At 39.2% G+C, this 17,620-nt stretch overlaps 1 protein-coding gene across 7 annotated transcripts in view; it reads right to left on the reverse strand.

The window, feature by feature from the left end:
• Positions 1 to 17,620, reverse strand: part of ARHGEF28 (Rho guanine nucleotide exchange factor 28) — a 316,904-nt gene that overhangs the window by 59,856 nt on the left and 239,428 nt on the right. For all 7 annotated transcript variants that reach the window (XM_074384818.1, XM_074384828.1, XM_010336521.3 and 4 more), the window contains 6 exons: positions 10,390 to 10,445; positions 9,254 to 9,302; positions 7,236 to 7,380; positions 7,028 to 7,155; positions 5,371 to 5,511; positions 2,397 to 2,644 (listed from right to left, as the gene is read on the reverse strand). In XM_074384818.1, coding sequence (XP_074240919.1) covers positions 2,397 to 2,644; positions 5,371 to 5,511; positions 7,028 to 7,155; positions 7,236 to 7,380; positions 9,254 to 9,302; positions 10,390 to 10,445 — 767 coding nt within the window. The remainder of the gene's footprint in view (positions 1 to 2,396; positions 2,645 to 5,370; positions 5,512 to 7,027; positions 7,156 to 7,235; positions 7,381 to 9,253; positions 9,303 to 10,389; positions 10,446 to 17,620) is intronic.

Genomic DNA, 17,620 nt, shown 5'->3' on the forward strand with positions numbered 1-17,620 from the left:
GGCCCTACATACACATGTCCACATTGAAAAGCACTACAATGGAAACCAGAACACATCCGCCCTCTTGAAAGTACTTAAAATTTACATCACTACCTCTGGTCTTTTCATCTTTGCTTATATGAATGCTTGGGGCCAATAAGTCTCAAAAGATAATTCTTAAACCACTTACAACCATTCAAAAACAATTACATGGGTACAAATCTAACAAAATACATATATGACTCATACAGTAAAAACCATACAATGCCAGTGAAAGATAGCAAAAATCTAAATAAATGAAGTGCTATACCATGTTCATGGATTGGAAGACTCAAGATAGGAAAGATGTCAATTTTCTTCAAATTGATATACAATTTTAATGCAATTCTTAACAAAATTCCAGTATGCTTTCTTAAAATAAAGATAAGATTATTATAGAATTTATATGAAAAGGCAAAGAAACTAGACTAGTTAAAACAATTTTGGAAAAAATAATAAAGTGGAAGGACTTAGTCTTCTAATTTTAAGACTATATAGCTACAGTTATTAAGACTATAGAAAGATATACCCATAGATCAGTGAAACAAATAGTAACCCAGATGCCCACATGATTTTTGGCACAAGTGCAAAAGCAATTAGAGGAAGGATAGTCTTTTCAACAAATGGCCCTGAAGCAACTGGACATTCATAGACAACAACAACAACAACAACAACAACAACAACAACAAGTCAACCTACTAAATTTCATAACCTACTTCTATAACCTGCACAAAAAATAACTCAAAATGCAACACATACTTCAATGTAAAACATGAAACTGTAAAACTTGTTTGTCTTTTGAGACAGAGTGCTACTTCTGATACCCAGGCTGGAGTGCAGTGATATGATCTCAGCTCACTGCAACCTCAACCTCCCAGGCTCAAGCGATCTGCCCACCTTAGTCCCCACAAGTAGCTGGGACTACAGGTGTACACCACCATGCCCAGCTAATTTTTGTATTTTCTGTAGAGATGGGGATTCACCATGTTGCCAAGACTAATCTCAAACTCCTGAGTTCAAGTGATCCATCCACCTAGGCCTCCCAAAGTGCCAGGATTACAGGTGTGAGCCATCAAGCCCAGCCCAAACTGTAAATTATTTTTTAAAAATAGGAGAAAATGTTGGAGACCTAGGGCTAGACAAAGAATCCTTAAACTTGAAACCAACAGCACAATTCTTAAAAGGAAAAAATAGGGGGTTGTAAAAAGAAAACAAAATGTTTTATCATGGGAAAAAAAGGAAAAACTAATAGACTAGACTTCATCAAAATTAGAAAATGAGAAGACAAGTTACAGATTTACAGAAATTGTTTGTCAGTCACATACCTGACAAGAACTAATGTCTAGAATATGTAAACAAACCTCAATATTCAACAGTAAGAAAATAATCCAATTAGAAAATGAGCAAAAGACATAAGCAGAAATTTCACTGAAAGGGATATGTAGATGGCAAATAAGCACATGAAAAGATATTTAATATCATTAGCCATGATGGAAGTGCAACTCGAATCATAATGAGATATTACTTTATACCTCTTAAAATAGCCAGATTAAAAATAGTGACAACATCAAATGCTACATCTGACAACATCAAATGTAGAAAAACTGGATTACTTGTACAGTGTTGATGAGAATGCAAAATGGTACAACCACTCTGGAAAACATTTAGCAGTTTCTTACAAAACTGAACATACAACTCCCATACAACCCAGAAATTGCATTCCTGGGCATTTATCCCAGAAAAATGAAAGCTTAGGTTTACACCAAAATCTGCATGTGAGTGTTCACAGCAGCTTTATTTATAGCAGCTAAGAACTGGGAACAAGAAGATAGCCTTCAATAAGTGAATGATTAAACCAACTGTAATACATCAATACCATGGAACACTACTCAGCATAACTTCCCCATTTTAAGCATACAGACCAACAGTTGACCTCCATTGCTATATATGACAGGGTGAAACAGCTTCAAAAAATAGTACTTTTGGAGAAGATGGCATGCTAGCATCTACCTCGGGAAAGCCATGCTAAAGCAACTACAGATGGAGCTCCCTTCCCTTCCAAGTGCTGCAGACCACTGTAAGATGTGACATTCAGGTGAATTCCTGATTTTTTTTTTTAACCTAAGTGAAGTGGCCCATTGATTCAACAAATATTTATAGTATCAAGCACTGTTACAGGTGCTGAAATATAGCAGTAATCAAACAGACAAGAATCCCTACCTTACTGGGACTTACAATCTAATGATGGTAAACACATCCTCAGAACATCACTATGAATGTCTAAAAATATCATATTTTTACTCTTGTTGATGAAATGGCAGATTCTGATTCAAACCTCACTTATGTCACAAAGGTCAAGGACTTTAAGCTTTTCTTACCTGTTGTACCAGAATATCTCCAATTCGGTCGATCACAAAATTCCTGTCACTGCCAGCACAGGACTCCTGCCTTCGCTCCTTCATACTGTAGAAGAAATGCCTGTGGATTTCAAGCAATTCATCTAAACAGGGGAAAATTTTATCCACGGTGCTGTGATCCAGCTGCAGCTCTTCTTTCATGCCTTTCCTGAAGATCTCAGACATGATGAACAGCGTCTGGATGTGATGCATCTCTGTTTGCATTAGCTCTGAAATGTGTGAGCACAAATATGCATTAAGCAAATTTTGAAAAGCAAGTATCTCTATTAAAATAATAATTCAACACTATATGTTACACAAATAAAATGTTTAAGAATATCAATAATATTTATTCCAATGTAAAAGTCAGCATTAAACATTTCATTCAGCCTAAAATATTAAGCCATTTTCTTTTTACCAGATATTAAAGAAGATATATATGTCAAGTTCAATATACAACAGTCTAATGTATCTGAAACTCAACAATATAACAGCTATCATCTTTAGATACCTTCAGATAGGAACTAGGTCTTATTCCCACCTGAAAATGCTCTATAAAATACAACTTTGTTGGTTTTCTTTCTTCCTTTCTTTGTTTGTTTTTTGCATCACGCAAGAGCACAATCAATTTGATGAACTGAATGGAACTAAATAAAGTTCTTCAGTGCAGACAACCATTGGTCCTTTCTATTGCAGAATCTGTCTCCAAAATTCCACTTTCTCCAGCGGAAAACAATGCATCACAAGCAATCAAAGGACACCATCAAGAAAGGGGAAAGACAACCCACAGAATGGGAGAAAATATTTGTAAATAATTTATCTGATAAGGAACTTGTATCTAGAATATACATTTTTTAAAAAATTCTTTTAACTCAACAATATAAATAAATAGCCCAATCCAAAAATGGTCAAAGGCTTTGAAGAGATGCTTCTCCAAAAGGATATACAAATGACCAATAAGCACATGAAAAGATGCTCAACATAATTAGCTGTTGGGGAAATGCAAATCAAAACCAGAATGAGACATCACTTCACATACATTAGAATAATTATAATAAAAAAGCAATAAACAAGTGTTGGTGAGGATGTGGAGAAACTGGAACCCTCATGCATTGCTGATGGGAATGGAAAATGGTATAGCTGCTTTAGAAAACAGTCTGGCAGTTCCTCAAGTGATTAAACATAAAGTTACTGTATGACCCCAAATGTGGAAAAACCTATCACTTGATGATTAGGTAAACAAAATTGAAAATTATTCATCCATAAAAAGGAATGGTGTACCCATACATATTGCAACTAGGATGAACCTTGAAAACACTATGCCAAGTGACAAAAGCCAGTCACAAAAGACCACATATTGTACCATTCATGGAAAATGTCTAGAATAGACAAATCTGTAGAGACAGAAAGTAGATTAGTGCTTGCCAGAAGCTGGCAGAAAGGGGAAATGGGGAGTGACTGGTAACATGTGCAGGATTTTGGAAGTAATGAAGATGCTCTGATGTACAGTACCTGATGGCTATACAACTTTGTGAATATACTAAAAACTACTAGATTGTGTACTTGTAAAGAAGTGGATTTTGAGGTGAATTATACCTCAATTTTAAAAATGCATCAGGAGACAAAATAACAACTCAAAATTTACAGGTGCACCAAAAGTACTAGTTGTACATTAATTAGTATTTCCAAACTTACTGCAAGTTTTGGGAAAGAACCTTAAATATCAGCCATGGAGAGTCAGCAAGTCTAAACATAGCTTTAATGTTTTATCAAAATTAAACATTTCTATCATTGAAAATCCACTCACTTTGAGTTATTTCCTATCATGTTTTTAGTGTCTACTCCATGCTAAGCTCTTACTTATATCTTTTCATTTAATCCTTTAACCCATTAATACATTATCACCCAGAAAATAGGAATGACTTTCGTCATTTTTAAAAAACAAACAGTGAGGAAGAGAGCGCAAAGGATTTGCCCTGGAATGCAAGCCCTTCTGACACAAAAGTCCAGGTAACAATTCATCTCAATGGATTAGATTATTTTCAATAACATGAAATTGAGAGGCAAATTAAGAAAATTGACAGTAGAATATAAATTGCTTAAGAAACACTAAGTAACTCACACCTACCTACACAGCTCTTGGCAGATTTCTAAGCACCCTCATACACCATCTCACCAGATGTGCCTAACCACCACGTGATGCAGGTGACACGGTATCCTCGCTGCCCAGGGACTTTGGGGCCCATATTTGCATACACAGAATTAGTCAAAAGAGCCAGTCTGATCTTTGAAGTAGGGTATCTTCTTGGCATCTACTTTGTACTTGAAATTTTTCAAAGTTTCATTTTGTTCCTAGTCTACAGTTTAACTTTCCCTAATCCAGAATGCCTTCATCCCAAACAGCATAAGGAAATACAAACTCACCACAGCTGAATTCTGTACTGAGGACTGGAGAACAGAGTCAAACACTGCCCAAACTCAGGTGCAGCAACTTGCACTGCACCTGCTGTCTATGAATGACTGGTGTGTGCAACCAAACTGTAGGGCCATTTGCAATAGCCCTACATTAAAATATGTGAAGGTTCACTGCAATTCTTATATAAAAGAGGGAAGAGTAGAGGCCAAATCTAAATAAACTTGAAAGGGATATGGGAAATAACATTTGCTCTGTGTCAGGTACATATTATACCCATTTCAGTCTCACAACAATATTTAAAACCTGAGTATTATTAGGTTAGTGCAAAACTGATTGCGGTTTTTGCTATTATTTTTAATATTATCTTCATTTTACAGATGGAGAAACTAAGGTCCAGGTGATTTATGTAATTTGTCTGTGACCAGGTAAATAGAAAATGATAGAAATGGGATTTTACCTAACTCTGTATCGTTGCAAATTCCATGTTCTTTTCTTGGTACCACACTGCTTCAACTCAAAGATCATATTTGAAATGCTTACCAAAAATGACATCCTGTCTTTTGATGACGTCCTTCTCCTGTCTATTACAAAATGAGGGCTCCACCACGAGACTCCAAGATTCTGCTTCAAACTCCTGGGCATCACTACTGAGGTCACTCCACAGAGAAGAATCCACAACATCTAATGTGTGTTTAGAAAAGAAAAGCCAGAAGTACGGTAACACAGCACAAATACACCTTTGTAAGTCTACGATTCCTCACACTAAATAAATCTGCGGTGAACATGGAAACTACTAAGCCGAAACATATTAACATGAAGTGAAACATCTTAAAACTGGACTGATGAAATGGTCCAAATCAAGACAGCTTTCATGAAAGCAAAGAAGAATCAGATATTTAAAATATTGTTTACTTGGAGGAAAAGAGACCTCTGAAGATTCTTTTGCTTCTTTTGGCCTGCTCTATTTCAGTTTTATTTTGGGTAACCTTCAGACTCCATAATGTGTCTATAGAATCTTGAACACACCAATTTCTTCTGCCCCGGGTTATTTTGCACTGTTTACTAAAATCTGAATTGTGTACTCATCCATTTGATTTGCCCTTGACTTGCTAAGTAGCATGTAAGTACTTGAGTCACAAATGAGTGCAGATTTTTCTAATAGAATTACAAAAAAACACACATACATACAGCCCTCCCGCCCACATACTCCTCAAGAAAACTAAACCCTATTTACCCAAATGGCACTCATTAGAGAGGTTCCAGGTCAGAACAGTAAACATGAGATGACAAAGAATTTAAAGACAAGATTAAAATAAAACACTTTCCTGGGGCAGAGTCCACTGCTCTCTCTTGTCACTACTCTCTTTCCATTTTGTTTTCCTTCTTACCTGGTACAGCTTGGATACAAAAACCAATTCCCTAGATTAAGTCTTGCCCTGCAAAATATGCTTTTAAAAAATGCTTTAAAGGCTGGGCCCAGTGGCTCATCCTGTAATGCTAGCACTTTGGGAGGCTGAGGTGGTTGGCTCACCTCAGGTCTGGAGTTCAAGATCAGCCTGGCCAACATGGTGAAACCCCATCTCTATAAACAATACAAAAATTAGCTGAGGGGGATGGGGTGTGCGGGGGGTGCCTGTAGTCACAGCTACTTGGGAGGCTGTGGCAGGAGAATTGCTTGAACCTGGGAGGTAGAGGTTGCAGTGAGCTGAGATCATAGCACTGCACTCCAGCCTAGACAAAAGAGTGAGACTCTGTCTCAAAACAAAATGTTTTTACTCCCCTAGGAGGTAACAGATGGAGTAAATATCTCAGAGATCCAAGGAAGACCAGTCTTAACTAACTAAAGTATATGTTTTTAATGTAGGATCCTATTCCAATTCATCCATAGCTATAAAACACTTTTAATAATAAGCATACAATATATTTTATTCATTTCTCTTCATTAAGCTTGTGACATTCTTTTAGTAATATGTCTATTCAAAATTTACATATTTCTTTGGTCACTATCTGGTTGTCTCCTTTGGGACTAAATTTTCATCCTTTTAAAAAGTAGAACCTATACCAAAAAGATACCCTGAAACAGACTTCTTTGAAAAAGAAAAAAAATTAAATGCTTCAATCTTAGGTCATTCGGAAAATATCCTTTTGGCAAATGCTAACAAAAACACAAATAAATGAAACTGTGTCTTCTCCTCACCTTCCATTATGAAAGACTCTGTAGAGGGAGAAGAGCCCATGGACTGTAGCAGCTCATCGGAATGAGATCTCCTTCTGCAACTGTTACTGTCACTCTCAGACTCCAAGGATGTTGCTGACCTCCTGAAGCTAGGGGAGAGGGAGGGGTGCACGGTCAGCCCCAGCAGCTTCTCTGAGCCATGAAGATGTAAAAACACACTCAGCCTTACCTTTCCAAGGTGGTGCCTGGAACACTTCTGGACAATGGATGGATCTGTCCCACGGTCTCCCTCCTTCCAGTCGGCAATCCAACAGGCATGGAGGAAGAAGGGTGCAAGGAGAGACCAGGCTGTGGGATGTCTCTAAAGGAAGAATCTGGAAATCAGAACAGATGCTTCATGTGGTTTCTAGGTCAGTAATTACAAGTAAAAGTAGTCACTTAAAAGCCAGAAATCTAAACCCTGCAAGGATCACTTGTAATCCGTCGCATGCTATGCCTTAAAACCAATCTCCCTGCTACATCCTGACACTTGCTCCAAGTGTCCCTTTCATTTTACACCCTCCTGACACCCATGCTGCAGGCCTGCTTCTGCATCTCCACTGGGAGACTGTGGGTGTTTGGGATTGCACAAACAAACAAGACAATGGAATGGGGAAATACTGGGCCAGCTTTCCCGTAAATCACTGCTTGGGCTCCTTAGAGCCAGCTTTAAATAGTTGCAAGGTGTTATTAGTACTGTTACTGAATGCATATTGTGTGTATAAACAAGCATCCGCACACAGAGAACACGTCAATGGAATGGAATGATGCTGGAGAGCCTATTCTTCACGGTATAAGGATCTCACGTAAATGAAACCTGCAAGCCAAGCTGGGCTATTCTCTCTCACATATGGAAAACCAAATAAGGCTTCTACATTTTTCTGGTCAGTTCTAAAATCTTCTGTGCATAGACGCATTTACATTTGATGTGTACTATAAGTGACTCAGAAGACATTTCCATCCCATATTATAGCAGTGTAGCATATACATTCTCCAGAAAAAGGCAAAAATACTTACATAGATCTTGGACATACAAAGCATATTACATATGCATAAGTTAATTTTATTCTTACAACTCCCATGTGAAGAGGAGTAATATATGGTATTTCATCAATTCTAAGATACTATTTATTTTCACATTTAACCCTATGAAAATGAGAAGCCCCTGATAACTGACATCATCAAAGAGACTGTTGGGGTCAAGGCAAGAGAGTGATATGACAGCTGTAACTGCCTGCATCAATTTAACCTAATATAATATTACACCCAATAGCATGTTACCACGAATTTGCATGCCTAATTGTCCCCCAATTAAAGTGGTTTTAAATTATCAGTCACACTTTGTTACATGGAAATGAAAATTTACATGCACTTAAAATTCCTGCCACATGTCAAGCAACACAACTTTAGGCAGAAGACACTGCAAAATCTCTCACAATAAAACAAGAGATTTTCACATTTAGGAGACATTAGTGTGATTGGTTCTTGTAAGTGCTGTAAAGAACTGTCAAAGGGCACCAATTATTTTCAAGAGAAACTGCTTAAATTTCAGCAATATACAATCCAGGAAAAACAGAGCCACCAAATTTTAAAATATGCAAACCAACCTCTGGTATGCCTTGAAATTTCAGTCATTCTAAAGGTGCTAATGAGGTCACAGCCTCAAGCACAGCTAATTAAACCCAGGTAACTATAATAATGGACAACAGAAACTGATAAAAATCTATAGACTCCAAATTCGAAGACTTTTTCCCGTCAAACTTTGTGATTTTTAAGAAGAATGTGGTGTGTATTTGTATAGATAAAGATATTACTGCAATATTACTATACTATGCTACTGCTAGGAAAACCAAGTAATGTACATTTCATGTAGCATTTCTCTTTTCTTTGAAGGATTATTAATAAATCAGCAGAGCATACTACATTAGACAGCATCTTAGAATTGAAGCAACATGGTAATACCTTCTCCTTACAGCCCTCTCTAATATAAAAGATCATATGGTACATAAACACAAAAGTTCTTAGGCTAGTGTAGAAGTTTATAGCCTTCTTGACCACTTTATGGAGCTAAAAATTATGCCAAGCATATGTTATGGAAGAAGAAATAACTGGCTAAATGAGAAGACAAAAGGAGATCTTTTTACAATGGAAAAATGTGTAGTATATATTAAATTTTTAAAAGTTCTTGTCATTTTCCACGTCACTTACTTCCAAGGATGGTCTGTGGTTTGTTCTTGTTGTATTTCTCTTGGAATTTCTGGTAAAGAATATTAGAAACACATAAAGTAAGATCAAAGTGTCATTGGACTACAAGAATATCCATATAGTTACACAGAACAGGATTCTTATCTACATCATTTTTGTTATTTTATTTCCAAGAGGAATTCAAAGCAAACGACATTGAATGCAATGAAGCGTAAAATGTGATGATAATAAAATGTGCAAGTTATGATGATGGGGCCTTGTGAATGTGTGCCTCCTGAACACTCCTGGCTTCATTAAAAGCCTCAGGGGAACCAGAGATCTCCAGCTCATGTGTCCAGACCCAGGCTGAAAAGAGTTCTTATCAATGCTGCCTTTCTCCTTCTTCTTTCTTTCTACCCCCTGCTATCCCTCCTGACTATAGGACACACTGCCTGGAGCACTGAAATGTCACATTCAAAACAGCCCTTAACTCTGTGATCTGACACAGTATGTGTTCCAATCAACAAAGAGGTTTGCAACTCCAACTTTGCCCCTGAAGGATCATCATGCTCACTCACATGCATCTGTGACATGACTACTGAGTGGAAAAGAAAGGAATCGAATCACACACGCCTTCGTCTACTCAAGCCCATTCCCAGCTACACCGAACATTCTTCTAGTCCAGTGGCTCTCAAAGTGAAGTCTCAGGAGCAGCAGCAGTACCATCGCCTGCAAACTTGTTAGAAATGCACATTCTCAGGCTCCACCTCAGATCTACGGAATCAGAAATTCTGGAAGCGGGGCCTAGAAATGTGTATTGTCACGGGTCTTCCAGTGATTGTGAGGCTTGTAAACGTTTGTGACTCACTACTCTGATCTACATTTGAGTGTGCCCAGGGCTTGCACTGTTAAACCAAGCAGGTCTCAACAGAAAGCCTAACCTAGCCATGGCATATAACACAAATATCTGGACTTGAGCTTTCTTTCTATTTCTAACAGTGTACAGTTAAGCAAATAACTTTAAGCTTTGAGCATATGTTATAGCTATCATGATCACTTTAGAAATAAATCTAGATGGTAATAAAAAGGAGTAAAAGCTCAAATAAGCACTATGAAGCAACCATGCTAGATATAATATTCACAGATCACTGAGCAATTACCTTGGTGCATGGAGGTGCAGCATCTTTGCAACCCTTGTGCACATTTGCGTTACAGTCTGAAATAAAAAGGAAAGATACAAAAGCATCCATCTTTCTTAGGTTAATCTGAAATTAGTAACACTACATCATGTTTTTACCGGTCATTATAAAACTAACAAATAAACATTACAAATACCTAGAAAATTTAAGAAGGAAAGAAAAATTATTTAAATCACATGTATCCTCACCACTCAAGCACAAACAGACTGCTAAAGAGATTTTCATCTCTTTGGAGATATTGCTCCCTTTATGTACAGGATCTTATCAATGAGTAAATCTGAAATCATGAATGACATACACTTTTGCGATGCTTCTGTGTCTGCCTGAAAACTCACTTTCTACTACATGCATTACATTGCATGAGATTCCTGACACCTGGCTGGTAGTAACGTCCCACTTCCACACCAGGCAGAATGCCTATCACAACCAAAAGAAAGAAACTCTCAACACTGCTGAAAAAGAAAAAAAAAAAAATGTCTTGTGAGGTTTTGGCAAGAATTCCTACTAACTAGAAGTTTGAGGTAGTCTAATTAAATGAAAAATGCTAGCCCTGTGCCCATGTTTAATGTCACAAAACAATGCGGCCTCGCCTCACTGGAAGAATGTAAGGGAATACTTTCACTGTCCCTTTCTGCCCACGGCATAGACACTAAGGCTGTTCTCACGGAAAGCTGCACCGTCTGGTCACTGGTTGCTGCCAGGCTGTTGTCTTTGGGCCATTTCCCCTGCCACCTCCATGTCACCACCCCCCACACACCGTATCATATATAAAGGAGCCTGGGTGCATCAGATACTTATGCAGAAGGAATTCTTCTGCGGGAGTGGAAGATGCCATGTTGGTCCATCAAAGCCACGCTGCATAAGTGCCAGTAACAGAACTGGGCAGGAAGCTGAAATCCGTGACTTCCCTCAGCCTGCAGGTCTGAAGAGGCATTTCAGCCAACATGCCAGGGGCCAGCAAACAGGGCCTAAGGCTAATCTATGCACTGGCCTGGCTGATAAGCATCAGATTCAGACAGCCTTCTCCTCATTGCAGAGCGAGTAAATAACAGGAAACAGCAGAAGTCCTAAGATAGCACAGAACACAGTTATACCAAAAACTCGCCAGAAGCAGCAGCCACTGAATACTAGATCCAGAAATAAGAAAGAAAGTTTAGACATTTGAAAATTGTTCTTGATAAGAGAAGACAGGGGCTTCAGTAAAACAGAGCAAAAGGCCATGACGGGAGAACAGGATATGAGGCTCGGCCTGCAGGAGGAGGGGAAAACGGAGCATCATGAGACAGGAAAGGACTGCAAGGAATGGAAAGAGACAAAAGCACAATCTGAACTGAACTCAGAAGAATCTGTGTGGTGCAGACATCAAAGCCGAGCTATGAAATTACACTTGAAAGACTCCCTCTAGAATGTGGAGAAGTGGAAGGGTATAATTATAAAATAGATGTCATACAAAGAACATAGATAGCAGAGATCACACTTACCCAAGAAATAGATCAGAAAAATTAGATCAGAAGCAGTAACTGTCAAAGCCACAATAGACAAGAATTTTATAAAGATGAAAAAGCACCCAAAAGGACAAATCAAAAGCTCTCACTGTTCCCTAAGAAAAATAATTAAATGACACCTATAGATACATCCTGATAATATCCATATGATTAAAAAATGAAAAGTCCTCAAGCATAAGGCAGAAAACGAGGGTTATCAACAAAGGAATAGCGTCAGGCAGGCCGTAGACTTTTCCACTATGATAATAAATGCTCAAATCTATTGGACCAATGTTGGTAAAGCAGTGAAGGGAAAAGACTTTGGACTTTTGTTCACAAATTTAACTAGGTAAGCTGTTTTTGTGTGAAAGGAAAATGATATATCCCTTGGTACATGAAGCTCCAGAGCAATAGATCACTCCTATTTTAGCCTTTTGAGGAAAGAATCAAAATTAGTGGTTCAAGAAGGATTTGCTGTAGTTTTTCTTTAAAAAAAAAAAAAAAAAGAAGAAGCAGAAGTGAGCAGTAAAACAAGCTAAACAAAGAATCACATCTAAAAAATGGTTGTAAGTAGAGACAGAGCTGAATAAAAACGGCAATATTTTTTGGAAATAGAAAACTGAAAGATTAAACATAATCTTATAAAAAGAATAATAATTCAGTGTTTTAACAGAGGCTGGATGGGGGAGAGGAAACATAATGGAAATAAGAGAATTAAATTATTAGCCTTCCACAGCCTTGAAGCTACTATTAGTTGATATTAAAAGAGCATATCTTGCCAAATCCCCGGAGAAGACAAAAGCAAACAACACCTGGTCTAAATAGCTAAACTAGACATCAAGGAAAACAGCAAGGACCTATAAACACTATGTTGGTAGCAGTAAAATTAAATGTAAAATTTTAAAAACCCTCTCATAAAACAAGTTCCTTCAGTTACATTACAGATTACCTCTAGCTAAATTAAAGACATGCACCTCAAATCAAAAACACAGCAACAGCTGAGAGAAATACAAACAAATGGAAAGCAGGAGGAATATTATTAGGTTTAGACAAAGTAAAATTAAATGCAAAAAGCATCTAACGACATTAAAAGGATAATTTTACGTTAAGGTTAAATTTACAATGAAGGTATGATATATAAATTTCTGTGTAACGGATAACGTAACATCAAAATAATAGCCATGAAACTTATTTACAAGCAAGGGGAATTTTATAGAAATATCATTTTGTGGAAAATCAGCAACTCAGGCTTTAACAGAGGAAAAATGTCACCAGAATTCTGAATACTTATACAGTATTATGTGTTTTCTATCATCTCCTGGTTTTTGTTTTGTTTTGGTTTTTGTTTTTTTTTTTTTTCTTTTGTGACAGAGTTTCGCTCTTCTTGCTCAGGCTGGAGTGCAACAACATGATCTCCGCTCACTGCAAGTTCTGCTTCCTGGCTTTAAGCAATTCTCCTGCCTCAGCCTCCTGAGTAACTGGGATTACAGGCACGTACCACCAGGCCCAGGTCATTTTGTATTTTTAGTAAAGGTTTCCCATGTTGGTCAGGCTGGTCTCGAACTCCTGACCTCAGGTGATTCACCTGCCTCGGCCTCTCAAAGTGCTGGAATTACAGGCATGAGCCACCATGCCCGGCCATCATATCCTGTTTTCAAGATAGGAATATTAACCTTCACAACTGAAAACAAAAATGCACCCATGGAGAAAGATTATTTAACCGAAACAGCAGAGACTGTACATGTTATATTTGTATTGCTCAATGTAAAAACCGTAATATGAGTAAGCAAAGTTTAAACCACCCTCTCTCCCTCCCAAAACCCTGTAAATCTTGAAATTACTTCTAAAAACTGTGGGTTAAAGAGGAAATCAATTACATACTTTGACCTACTTATACTAATTCTAGACTTTAATCTCAGGCAATTATCAAAGATGTGGACAGTGGTATGTGCAAAAGAATGCTCATTGCCACGTATTTATGTTGCTTAAAAAATTAGGAAAAATTAAATGTTCAAAAACAAATACATTTGATGTCAGTATCAAATGAAACAGCATTAAAAGCTCACATATAGCGAGGTGTTGTGGCATGTGCCTGTAGTCCCAGCTACTAAGGAGGCTGAGGCAGAAGAATCACTTGAGCCTACGAGGCAGAGGTTGCAATAGCTGAGATTGTGCCACTGGGCAAGAGAGTGAGACTCCATCTCAAAAAAAAAAGCTCATATAATTTTTTATGATTATAAGGAACTTCATCAAAATATTAATAGTATATTTCTCTAAGTGGTAATATTATAAATAAAAAGATACTGCTTAAACCTTATAACTTCTAAGAATACTATTTTTTTTTTTTTTGAGATGGAGTCTTACTGTTGCCCAAGCTGGAGTGCACTGGTGCCATCTCAGCTCACTGCAACCTCCACCTCCTGGGTTCAAGCGATTCTCCTGCCTCAGCTTCCCAAGTAGCTGGGACTACAGGTGCATGCCACCATGCCCAGCTAATTTTTGTATTTTTAGTAGAGACAGGGTTTCACCATGTTGGTCAGGATGGTCTCAATCTCTTGACCTCGTGATCCACCCTCCTCAGCCTCCCAAAGTGCTGAGATTATAGGTGTGAGCCACCACACCCAGCCTGAATACTATGTTTTTAAAGCTAAATATATCCTAGGTACTTTCAGCAATTTCCATCACATCCACTTAATCAAGTCAATGAACCAACATGTTCTTTACCACATAAGTTTCCCTTTCAGTGAGCCCTGGCTCCTGAGGCTTTCCCGGGTACCAGCTCTGCAGAAGTGACTTGGGGCCAGCTTCGTGAGAGCTGCTGTACAGGTCATCATATGATTAGGCCCTAAAATAACTTTGTTTCTTTTAATAGTTAAAACCCAAAGAGACTGTGCATAATCCAATTTTAAATGGATATGAAAGTGATGGGCGGGAATTTGAGCCACAGAGGTCAGGGAAGACCTCCGAAGAGGAGGTAAAATACCAGGACCGATGCAGAGGATCGGGGGAAACTGAGAGGAAGGAGATGATCACAGGCAAAATGCCAGAGGCAGGAAATCACGTGCAGAGGGAGGAAAGGACGACAGGATTAGTGGGGCCTCAGACTGTAAACTGAGGCTGAGGGGGAACACAGGGGTCTAGTGAGCAGGTCACAGATGAGGAACCAAATGGCCATGGAAAGAGCTCGGTTTTGGCCCAGTAAACACGAGAGAGGTCCTTAAGTTTATGTGGGCTGATGAAAATGCTGTTTCACAAAGATTACTATGGGAAAAGTACTGATCGTAAATTGCAGGTGAGCATACCTTGAGAGGAAGAAACTAGCACAATTCCCTCCCAGCACGCTAGAAGGCGGTAATGAGAATCTCCCAGAGTGGCGGGAGTGAGAAGGGAAGGAAAACAGTGACAGCAACATTGACCAGAGGGAGAGCAGGGCGGTGGAATCAAAGCTGCCAGGGCTGAAGCTTGTGATGCCACAAACACGAGCCCAGGGATGGCCTTCTGGGCATGGACTTTGAGGCCGGTTTTAGACACACTGGGTTTGGGACACAATGAAATCTCTGAGTGATGATTCCCACAGAGGGTCTCCCTATGAGCCCCTGTAACTGCCACAGTCTTAGTTTATACTGTAGTTTTTACCATAACTCTCAAAAGTGGCCATAAATTACAGGGGTACTCAGTCTCTGGGCAACTGAATATGGAAAAGGAAAGTGAGGAATAAAGATATTACTGTAGGAGTAATAGGTCTTAATATGATATTTTAGAATATAGGATTGGATGACTACACTTAAAAACAATCAAGGAAAAATGAGCAAGTGCCCCAGACCTGAGTTCTGAGCATACCGAGTATTATGAAAAGAGACAGCCGAGGTGGTAAAACAGAACGGTAGTGTGCCTTAAACCTTATAACTTCTATGATTACTATTCATAGGAAAAGAGGGAAACATCCCTGAAAGGAGAGGTGTCGACCTGGAAACAAAGAGACCAGTGAATCTGAACGATGAGAAAAGACTCTCAGACTTAACTAGAAAGTGACTCTCAGTTTTCCTCAAAAGCAGAACTTCTGCACTGGGCGCAGTGGCTCACACCTGTAATCCCAGCACTTTGAAAGCCCGAGGCGGGCAGATCACAAGGTCACGAGTTCGAAACCAGCCTGGTCAATATGGTGAAACCCCGTCTCTACCAAAAATACAAAAATTAGCCGGGCATGGTGGCACGTGCCTGTAGTCCCAGCTGCTCAGGAGGCTGAGGCAGAAGAATAGCTTGACCCCAGGAGGCAGAGGTTCTAAAGTGAGCCGAGATTGCACCACTGCACTCCAGCCTGAGCAACAGAGTGAGACTCCGTCTCAAAACAAAAAGAAGGAGAACTGTTGAGCAGTGTGCACAGAGGTCACACTGCAGATGGTGAATGAAGAAATGGCAGGGACACACTTAAAAGCAGGGGCTGGAGATTATCTGCCTTGATGAGTCTGTGTTAAAGCAGAGGAGGAAAAGCTCTTGAGTGTGGCCAGTGGTGCATGACAGGGATCAAGTCTTGTAAACAAGGGTGGAACAACAACCGGTGAAACCCATGCCCATCACACCGATAAACCAGCTGCGGACGTGTGGGCAGGCCAGAAACAACCCATAAACAATACGTGGAGCAAATCTCTAAACATGTAGGAAATTAAACCATATCTGAGCAGCCTGATGCTATTTCAGATCCAGGAAAAGAAAGAAACCAAGTTTTGAAGGAAAGCAAAATTCAAGCATGCAATAAAGTCAGCATAATTAAAGACAGTGTCAACTGTGAGAAGAAAATTCGATCTGCCTCTCATGCCGTATGCGGACTGTATTTTCATCAGATGTCCAGCTGTAGATACATCGAAGTTTTTTAATTCAATCATTGTCCACAAATTTAACGAGAAACTTCGGATGTCAATTTCCCCTGCTCTTCTCTTCCCTTTGTGCTCCCATCCACTTCCCAAATATTCCCACATTTCTGGCGACCAACAAATACCCTGAAATCTATTCCACCTGCCTGGGCCTGACTTCTTGTTCTCTGAATTATTCTTTCATTCAACAAATATTTACTAACCCCCTTCTACGTACAAGGTATTGTTCTAGCCACTCTGCATATAGCAGAGAACAAATTCAACAGACCAAAATCTATCCCCCATTTGCAAACTGTATAGTAAGTTAGAGGGTGGTAAATGTTGTTAATGGGGAAAAAATGCCAGGAGGATAGGAAGGGTGAACCAGGAACTGGGTGATCAGGAAAGGCTGCCTGAGAAGGTGTTATCTGAGTGATCCATGTGGGTATCTGCGGAAAGAGTGTTGCAATTGGAAGGAACAGCCAGAGAAGGCCCTACGGCAGGAGCATGCCTTCCGCATGCAACAGCAACGATGCCAGTGTGACTGGAGCCCAGGGAGTAAGGGAGGGAGAGGACGGATCATGTGGGAACTTGCTGTCATTGTAAGGACTTAAGGACTCCAGTCTGTACTTAGGGGATAGGAAGCCACTGGGAGATTTTTGAACACAGTAATATATGCCTTAACAAGCTCACTCTGGCTGATGCTTTGAGAAACACTTTAGGGGTGAGAGCACAAGGAAGCCAATTGGAACGCTGTAGAAATGGTGGCTTTAGACCACAATGGTATCAGTGTTAGGGGTGACAAGTGCCTGGGTTTTAAATGTTTTCTGAAAATACAGCCAAGAGGATTGTTGATGG

The sequence above is a fragment of the Saimiri boliviensis genome, chromosome 1 (assembly GCF_048565385.1).
Source record: "Saimiri boliviensis isolate mSaiBol1 chromosome 1, mSaiBol1.pri, whole genome shotgun sequence".
NCBI lineage: Eukaryota > Metazoa > Chordata > Mammalia > Primates > Cebidae > Saimiri > Saimiri boliviensis.